This window comes from Cenococcum geophilum (genome assembly GCF_001692895.1).
Source record: "Cenococcum geophilum 1.58 unplaced genomic scaffold K441scaffold_18, whole genome shotgun sequence".
NCBI lineage: Eukaryota > Fungi > Ascomycota > Dothideomycetes > Gloniales > Gloniaceae > Cenococcum > Cenococcum geophilum.
This window is the reverse complement of record NW_027137576.1, coordinates 1,911,001-1,921,061: the sequence shown is the minus strand read 5'-3', so window position 1 is coordinate 1,921,061 and position 10,061 is coordinate 1,911,001. Positions and strand designations below refer to the sequence as shown.

General features: G+C 39.3%; 1 protein-coding gene across 1 annotated transcript; it reads left to right on the top strand.

Moving 5' to 3' along the window:
* Positions 1-386: 386 nt before the first annotated feature.
* Positions 387-4,105, top strand: K441DRAFT_677007 (uncharacterized protein; the record flags this gene model as incomplete). Its single annotated transcript, XM_067651017.1, has 5 exons — positions 387-868; positions 920-1,964; positions 2,016-2,188; positions 2,238-2,467; positions 2,520-4,105. The coding sequence occupies 5 exons, from the start codon at positions 387-389 to the stop codon at positions 4,103-4,105; spliced, it is 3,516 nt and encodes a 1,171-aa protein (XP_067504616.1).
* Between the last annotated feature and the right edge of the window lie 5,956 nt (positions 4,106-10,061).

Genomic DNA, 10,061 nt, shown 5'->3' with positions numbered 1-10,061 from the left:
TACACTATAAAATTCTAAATATTCGACTTTTTAGTAGAGTTCTGCGGCTTCAAAATCATGGTCTTGGCAAATCTGACGTTGAGGTGGGCACTTACCTCGGTAACGAGGAAAGTGGATCGCGACAGCGGCACGGGTAGCGATGGCGACGTCGAGTGCCTTAAGTCAAAATCGATTACTAAACACATGCGTCTAGCCACGTGATGAATTTTATAAGGACAGCCAAGTTGCTGCCTAGCGAGTCAACCTATAGATACGGAGGCTAGAAGGGCATTAAGTCAGTTAGCCTAACACCAGAGTTTTACAACCTCTAACCGTCTAATTACATGAGACTGCCTGCCCGCCTTCAAAGTTCTCGAATCGTTTGAAATAGACTGCTTCGAGCAGAGATGGCTGACCCGATTAGCGCCCTAGGCACCGCTGCCGCTGCCGTGCAGTTCGGTGATGTCGCCGGACGAGCGATTCTTGAATCGATCAAGTTGCTAAAGAACCTCAATGAGACGCCAAAGCGTATGGCACAACAGCTCCAGGATGTCACAAAGTCTATCGAGCGCATGGTTTTACTCCGTAGTACGATCCTGGCCCCGGGATCCTCAGTATTCATCCGCCTGACGTCCCAACAACTCAAACGAATCGATGAAGCTGTGTCCGACACGGACGTGGCAATGAAGAGCCTCCATCAATCTCTACAGCGCCTCTTCCCGCGACAAACCTCGAACGCAGACAACACCATAAAGTCTTTTTGGAGAGCAGTAGTGTCGGTTACGAGGGAGAAGGATATCGAGGAGAAGATTCAAAGAATAAACCGCATACATCAGGAACTCATGCAGGAGCTGCAGGTGACAGATTTAGAATTGCACACTTCAGTATGGTGAGAGATTAATGGATCAAGCCGGAAATCTCGATTACTCACGTCACTTAGGGATCTCAATTCCCGTATGTTCTCGACCGTCGAGACTAGTCTTCGAGACTCTCAAGCGAGTCAGGATACCTGGAAGGTAGCAGGGGATTTACTTCAGAATACGGCCGACCTCACAAGAGCCGAAGTAGCTCGGGTCAGAAACAATACTGCTTCAATGGCCACATTGATTGACGGTTTAAAGATGGATTTAGCGTCTTTAAGTCTATCGGCGACACAGACCAATGAAACCGCGCTTGCCACACAACAAGAACTAGGGGGGCTCCGCCTTGATTTTAGTACCTTTCAAAGGCTCTTCAGCGCAGAAATAGATGCGAAGCTGCTTCAAGAACGAGAGCATAACCGAGTAGAGATATTATCATTACGGGATGCTCTTCTTAGGATGATTACTGGAGACAAGTCGAACTCCCTGGGCCAAGAATTCGCTTCTGCAACATATTTACCAGAAAGCAGTAAGAGACATTTAGGGGCCCAGGTCCAAAACCAGCTTCTCCATTGCCCAAGTACCTTGCGACAAGTTGCCGACAATTCTATCCGGACGGTTTGCCGTGGCTTAGCGCCAATATTACAGTGCTACTGCAGGCCATCACAAAACCTAGTCACAGTCAGACGGGGCGTATTCAGGTTCGGCTATGAGAGATATGCCCAGCATGATCCTCATTGCCCATTCTATCAATCAAACGTGCGCTCATGGTCGTACACTCTTACCATTAGGCTACTTCCGTTCCTTAATAAAACAGTGGCGTTAGCACTAGGTGCGACTTTTGGAGCAGGAGCTTGGGCAATGGTACCTCCGCTCAAGTTCTATGCAACTACGGATAGAGCCAAATCATCACTTTTCAGTGAATTTGATAGATTCGCTAGAGTTTGTGGGAGACCAAGACATTCCCAGACAGGTGTCTATTTACATAAGTATTGGGACCTCGAATGGGACCTAGCAAAGGTCGTACCATTTCTAAACGAGTTGATTAAGAAACTCAGCCGCAGTTTTCAAAACGGTACTGCTAATGGTAGTGACACGGATGAGTCTGGGTGCACGATGCTACATGTAAGTTATAGCGATGACGGTAAGCCTTGACGCAATCCTGATGAGTGATAGGAAATACTACTCCTCATCACGGTTCTCGGCCCTCGATGTAATAGCCTTACAGTACAACTACACGAACTCCTCCGACTAGCATTTCTCTCAGGCGTAGACAAGTTTGCTCGTACAGAAACGTTCCCATTGAATTGGAAGAACACTCGAGGATATGTTTTATGGGTCACTCCCACGTAAGCTGAATTCGAAGAGAGACGAGCACTTGAACTGATAGAGTGGTAGGGAATCGCCTTCACTTACTGCAATGGAAATTTTACTAGGACAGATGTTTATTCATTCCTCCCTACAAAACGACATACCCGCATATGATACGATAAAGCGATTTAACCTAGAAGACACAGCCTCCTGGGACAACGTCATCGATCAAGGCGCTTCATATCTTCATAAGGATTTCACGCACAGATCGGAAACTCCCCTCAAGTTCATCAGGGAATATCCTGAATTTACCGAACGTTAGTGTTTGATCTGGTCTACAGGCCGTGTGATGACTAATCCTATAAGTAGAGCTAGAATGCGGAGAGCTAGCAGCCCCGATTTTGCGACAGTCAATTGACGGACTTCGACGTGCTATCATTTCTCCTAATTGCAATAAATTCCTGGAAAGCGAGATAGGCACTTTCCATCCGTTGAAACTCGCTGTAGGGTGGCCTGATGGCATCAAGATCTTACTAGAAGAGGAATGCTTCACGATGGAAGCTATTGAGCTTGCGATTTGCACAAATGACATTGAGTCATTAGAGATCACACTCTCCGACTGGTCGGAACATCCGTCCGACTGGTGGTCCCAGGAGATGGTCGACGACTGGTTAGCGAATGGCTTGCCATCGAGTTACCGCATGATATTAGAGCGTGCAAGCTCATGTGGTAGGGTCGAGGTTGACCATTGCGTTGTGCGATACCTCAACATGGCCCTACCAAGACTTAACGGAATAGACATCGAATATGTAGGAACAGCGGAGGAAATTGAACCTCCTATTTCGGGTAAAGAATACTCGCGTTGCGGCTCACACATTGTGTATATGCGGCGGGAGATCGAATCCATCGAACGACCTATCCCTTTAGACACAAATAATATCTCGGTTTACCATTTCTGGGATGGGTGGGAAGGCGCCACTAAACTATTAGATACCCTGTATGAATCTGGCCTCACGGCAATCGACCTGAAAAATGGAGATCAAGAAACTCCATTGCTTTACCGGCTCAGTCGACTTCGGGGCGAGTTCGTACCTGAGTCTATCATGTGGTTCCTCCAGAAGGGCGCGAATCCGAATTTCGACGCCCCACACTGCTGGCCCAATATCCATTTTTACCTTCCCCTGGTAATGTCGTTCAACAAAGCAAACGTGGGCAGGCGAGAAATCACTTCGCCCTTTTATAGCTCTCTCTGTAACCCCCTTCAACCCGATGGATGCCAATGCTATTGCTCATCACATGGCTGTCTGTCCTTCCGCCAAACATTGACGTGCAGGGTGACGAAAGGATTCCCTAGATGGCACCTCGACAACTGCTTGCGCCGTACGAGAGTGAAATCAGAAAGCTTGGAGGACTGGGCTCGAATCAACAGTGTCGAAAGTTCGCAAATGGCAACACTTTACACCGAGACTTGTCGCCTTGAAGTTTTTGATCGGCTTGGTATGGCGCATACATGCTGTAATATTGGAATTCATTGCAACGAAACGAGTCGGGGTCTTGTTGGTGAGTATGCAATGCCTATTTGGATGCAAAGGTTTCCAGACGATGAAAGAGGAAGACTTCAAGATGAGGATAGCGAGCTTCGAGAGCAGCTCGATTTGATAATGGAAGCCTATATTCGGATGCGCGAGACGTATTCAGGAAGCTTTGAAGGATTCTGGGAGTGGTGGTGGCAGACCCTGGACGACATCTTGCCAGATCTCCTACCGGAAGAACGTTGTAAACTGGGAGCCAGAGACCATGAGTATTATAAGGGGCCGCTTGAAGAGCAGAAGCGAGAGCAAGAGATTTATGAGAAGAGAGCTAGACGGGAAAAAGAAGCTCTTAGAAATAGTGGGTACTTTGGTCTCAAGTTCACTGACATTATTAGATTGCATTTTAAGGAATACTTATCGTAATAATCAGTAGGGTTAACGTTACAGTGAATAATTAGTTCATGTGCGCTTGCTAGAAGACGGTGATTACGCCACAAGATACAGCTATAGTCGTTACTATGACTAACGAGAGCAACACAGAAGTAGTTTAACATTTTCTATGGTCCTTCAAAGCGGCAAGATCACATTATACTATGCTAAAGCTAACGTGGCAAAGTCTTAGCAAAAGAGCGACAGACTACCGTGGGGTAATATTCCCGCAGAGTAAAAACCGGCAGCCGATTATGCACGGCACTGTATTAGTCACTTGCTGGCTGCTCTAGAGTTATCCGCACAGCCATAGACCTAATAGCCACAAGCTTGGCTTACTAAATGATATACGTAAATTACATTGTGATTATTAGGTACGTTATACGGGGTTGTTTTATACTGGCTAAGATTGGTAATTACTTTAGTTAGAGGTACTAACCGGGGTAGTAATATTACATTAATTTACGCCTAATAGCAACTATAAGCTAATAATGACTTCCTACTATTATAAAAAGGCTCTAAAGCTTAGATACGACCCTTAGGTATATATTATAAGTTATAAGAACTTAATAGTAATACTATAGTAAAGGGACATTATTTTGCTATAAAAGAAGGCGCTAAGCAAATTAGGTAAGAAGGCGACGATACGAATATAATTTATAGGTTAGAAGGGTCCTAAATATTTAAAAGTAGCCATAGCACACTATTTATACGGAATTCTAGTAAATCTTAACGTATGCGTAGAGTTATAGTCACTTAAAGTCAAAGTACCCCTTATATTTTCCGGTATAGTTAGTTTTCCGCTATGCATGGAGGGACGTTATAGCTACTTTTAAATATTTAGGACTTTTCTAACCTATAAATTACATTCGTATCATTACCTTCTCGCCTAATTCGCTTAGAGCCTTCTTTTATAGCGAAATAATATCCCTTCGCTATAGCACTACGATTAAGCTTTTACTACTTATAATATATATATATAGGTCGTATCCAAGCCTTAAAGCCTTATTACAATAATAGGAAATTATTACTAGCTTTATGCCTACTATTACGCGCAAATTTATATAAGATCGCTACCCTAGTTAGTACTTTTAATTAAAGCAATTACCGATTCTAGCTAGTGCGAAACAACCCCGCACGTTCTATATAATTATTACTATATAATTTATTTATATTATCTAGTAAGCTAAGCTTATAGTTAATAGTATATATAGACTTAGTAAGCGGGCATAGCCTTACGACCTAAACCTTAGCTATACCTCTAGTTAACTAACTTAACTCTAAAAATAGCTATAGAATTCGCCACCTTATAATGTCTATATTAGTACGGCTTAACCGTTTTCCCTACTAGCGGTAGTAACTAAAAGTACTACCTTACATAGGCTATACCTTATAATTATTACTAAGCGAACTGCTATACTTTAACTATACTATTTTTATGCTACGTCTAGTATACTACTTTAAAGACAATCTGCTTACTAAGTTCTATAGCCTCTAATTACCTTATTATAAGAGCTTTATAAGATAATATAAAAGCAGTAATATAACTACGATTAGGCAAGGTAAGTATAGCTAAGGCTCTTACTTAGCGGCCTCTTAACTATAAGATTATTAGGCTAAGGGTTAGGCTAAGAACTAGCTAGCGCTTTACTGTAGAAACTATTACTAATATATACTCCGCTACGATAGCACTATATTTTCTATAATCTCCTTTAGCGATATAGGTTATAGCTTTTAAGCCAGTATTATTTACGGCCTAGTTAATACTATGTTCTAACTTCTACTTAGTATGTTACGCCGATCTAAGGATCTATAGGCTCCAACTAAGTACTAATAGTTGCCCTACCTAAAACGACCTAAGACTCCACTAGACCCGTTAGCTATAATCCTATTTAGTTATAATACCAACTTTATTAAAAGGGCGGTATTTAATTAGGTCTAAGCTAAATGCGTTATATTAGGCTCGCGGACCGCGCTAGTTAGGCTAGGTAGTATTAGGTAAGTATAGATACATCGGCCGTAATAGATAATTAACATTTTAAAGGAAAGGGGAAATAGTTTCTTATCCTTAATAATGTTAACAATATTAGCTTCTTGCTAAAAGTTTAAAGCGCTAGTCGTAATAAGTAAATAAAAAGCGTAAGTAAAAGCTCGTAGCTGCTTATAAGCTATATTCCACGATACTAAAATAAATTAGTTTTAATTATAACGTGTAGTAGGAGTATGGCGCGGCTACTAGTTAAAGAGCGTAATATAGTTGTTATTAAGCTAATTTACTAACGTGTACCTAGTATATAAGGGTTGTTTAGAGTCTAATAGCATTAGTAGTCTATTATAGTGGAGAACATTAGATAAACACTACTGTGCTTATTTATTAATAAGGAAAGAAAGCCCGGCTTTTAAAGATAAGTAATGCCTAGCGAATCCTAATTTCGTTTAATCTATAAGAGACTTATAGTTTATACAAGTATCGGCAATTATATTTATCTTAATATATAAATTCCTGCTAATTATAATTTACTTTCCTTTTTAACCTTCTATTGCTTTCCTACGCATTTATATTAAAGATATAACTTACGCTCGTATTATTGCCAACCTAAATTATAATATAAACTGGTCTATTTAGCTCACTAAAAAACGCCGCGCGTTTTAGAAGATCTATAGATTAACTAGTTATACTAGCTAGCATAGTAATAAGACTAAATCTCTCTTTAATAGGTGTAGTAAAGAAAGCTACGCGATATATAAGAGCAACTAGGAATAGAATAGGCTGTATATATAGCATAAGCACTAATATCTAGCTCCGCCGTAATATAGGCATATTGGCATACACCTTATCTATAGTAATATATCTTAGATCTCCCTACTTCTATAACTTTATAGGATTAACTAAAAGAACGACTGCCTTTAAAATTGTACTGTATTCCCACTATAGTAAGAGCACGTAACTAAACTATAGCGCCCGCCAATATAAATAGCGACGTTATATTTGGCGCTATTCTGCTATACACACCCTTAATTAAATTAAGGACATTGTCCCTATTTAGGAACTCCCCAAGCGCGAGTAGGTAGAAGTTATTAAGCCTAAAAAGACTCTTGTTAATTAGCTTCCAGTTAAGAGCAGACCTAGATATATTAATGCAATCTTATACTATAACAAGAGTAGCCGTACTCTGTGTTACGGACTACTTTCCCGTATATTGCCCTTATTGTAAGTTAAGGCCAACAACTCTTATCCTATTATTCTTAGCGACGCTGGAAAAATCCATAGGTATTACCGAGATCTATAGTACTAACTTATTCTATATATTAGTGTATAGACCTAATAAGCTACTAGAGTACACGTTAACCTTTATATAGGTATTTAGGAAATATTAGTCTAGTACTAAAGTATTAAGGCTGCCTATAATAGCATTTACTCTTACGCTTAGCTTGCGCAACTCCCTAGGCCGTAAACTTTACTAGTACGTCTTAAGATATAATAGTAGTAGTCTATCTAGTAATGCCGTCCTATTCTCTAACAGCCTTATAATGTTAAAGCTAAGTATAACATTACGCACAGCGTTTTTAGGCTGGTTAAGTAGATTGCGTATAATCGGCGTTATAGCATTATAGAATAAGCCTACTCCTATATTTATAGCTCTAATATAATTTAAACTAAGGGGCCTGGTAAGCGTATAGTTTGCGCCAGTCTTATTCGGTATAGGGATTTTAGTCATTCCTCCTACAAACTGCTTATATACTACGCTTAATATTAGAGGAAGTATAAGCTGGATAACAAGGCAGATTTAAAGCTAAGTACTTATATACGAAATAAAGATGCTATCCAATAGAATTATATTATAATTTTATAAAGAGAAGCGCCTAAATTAAGCCTTTAGAATGGCAAAGAGTATATAAATCTATCTCTAAGTGCAGAATAATATAAGTAAGAGCATAAGACCAATAAGCACTAGCTAGGCCGTTGGTCCCAGTTAGACTATAAGGGCATTTATATAAACCGTAGTGATGGATACTATAGTGTAGATAAGGACTATAATTATAGAAATAAGGTCTTCTAAGCGGTTATACACCTAACTGCTAGACAGTTAGTTGTTTAAGCAACGAGGGTCGCTATAGGAATAATACCGTAGTATAGTAGGAACGTGTCTATAGTTCTAAGGGATAATAGGCTAAATAGCGCGAAAAGAATACGACTTAAACTGCAGCGAAAGTTAAATAAAGGCTTAATAATTTAGGACGCTATTTATATAATAATAAGCTATACCGCCCTCTAGAATTAATAAATAGGATATATATATTTATAGTCTAAGCGAAATAGGGCTTTACAGCCTTAATATTGTATTACTATATACACTTTACCTACCTCTAGTATATAGATTCCCTTATTATACATATATAGCTAATTAGGTTAAACCTAGACAAGGCTATATAAACGCGTAATCTAATCTAAGAGTTTAATAGACTGTACTATATAACGAGAAGCCCTATATAGCGATAAAACTCCTAGGTCCTTTGTCTTTAGAACAATATAGACTTCTTATATATACCTTTTATTGCTTAATTCTGTATATATTATAGACTTTAGCTAACTCTAATCCTCCTAAGGACGTCTCCTAGCTAAAATTACGCTAGCGTTACTACCTTATTATCCGGTTTGTAGAGAGCTATATATAAGTAATAAAGATAAGTAAGAAGAAACAGAAATAGATAATTTAGATACGCTAACTAGCATAACTAATCTAGTATTAACTCTTTAAAATTAAGGCTGGTGGGATATAGTAGAAGAGCTAGAGGTATAAGTAATAGAGACTCATAAGAAGAAGCTAGAAGCGGATTATTCTTCTACGCTAACTAGTATAAATAATCTCGCCTTTACGTTAAAGGGTTAAGGACTTATAAATAAAGTAATTTTATTAATAGAGGACTGTTGCAAGCTATAGGTAGTAGTTTTAGGTACCTAATATCCCTATACTATATCTTCTCGCGAAACTCTTACGATATAGTAGTTAGAGGCTATAGAACTTGGTAAGTAGAATAACTCCTAGTAATAAAGAGGTGTAGTAAGTAGACTGTCTCTAAAGCAGTAGGCCAAACGTAGTACTAAAACAGCATAGCTAAAGTACGGCAGTTTGCCTAGTAATTATTATAAGGTATAACCTATATAAAATAGTACTTTAAGTTGCTACTAGTAGTAGGGAGGATGGCTAACCCGCTCTAGCACTTATATTATAAGATGGCGAATTCTATAGATATTTACTTAACAGTATAGTTAAGTAGTTATAGTCTTTAAGGTTGTATTTACTAGAGTTTACTACCCTATATCCTAATAACGATACAGAGCGCAATATATATAGTAGTACACCTCCGCAATAGACACTTAACACTAGTATACCCGCTATATAATAATAAGCAACCCGGCGTTATATAATAACTAGGCTTTTAATAACTCTTATACCCACAACAATAGACTTAGAAAGTCCTCCTTCTATACCTTAGTACGATCGCGTTAGCTTATAGCTTACTTTTATATATTAATCTTATATTTCTAATTCCTCCGCCTAATAATAATTTAAAGCTATACCTAGCTTCTTTAAAGCGGAAGCGCGCTATATCCCTTCCCACAAATATGCCTACCTTAAGCTCGCATTATAGCAACAGCCTAAAGCGGCGAAGAACCAATAAGACCGATAATATTTAGCCTAAGTAGAGCGCGTTATAATTAAACGTATTTGCTTTTACTCTGGTAAGCTCTAAATTAATATATCTTTATAATTAGAATTGTCCTCCGCTATACGCTTTACGGCTCTCTCTTCTTGCTTAATATACCCCGCCTTATTACTAGAAGTAATTTAGTTAGGAGGTATCTCTAATTATTTCCGCTTCTTAAATCTAGGAGCAATTATATACTCGCTAAGTAAATCCAGCCGTCCTATTATAGTCTCCGCCG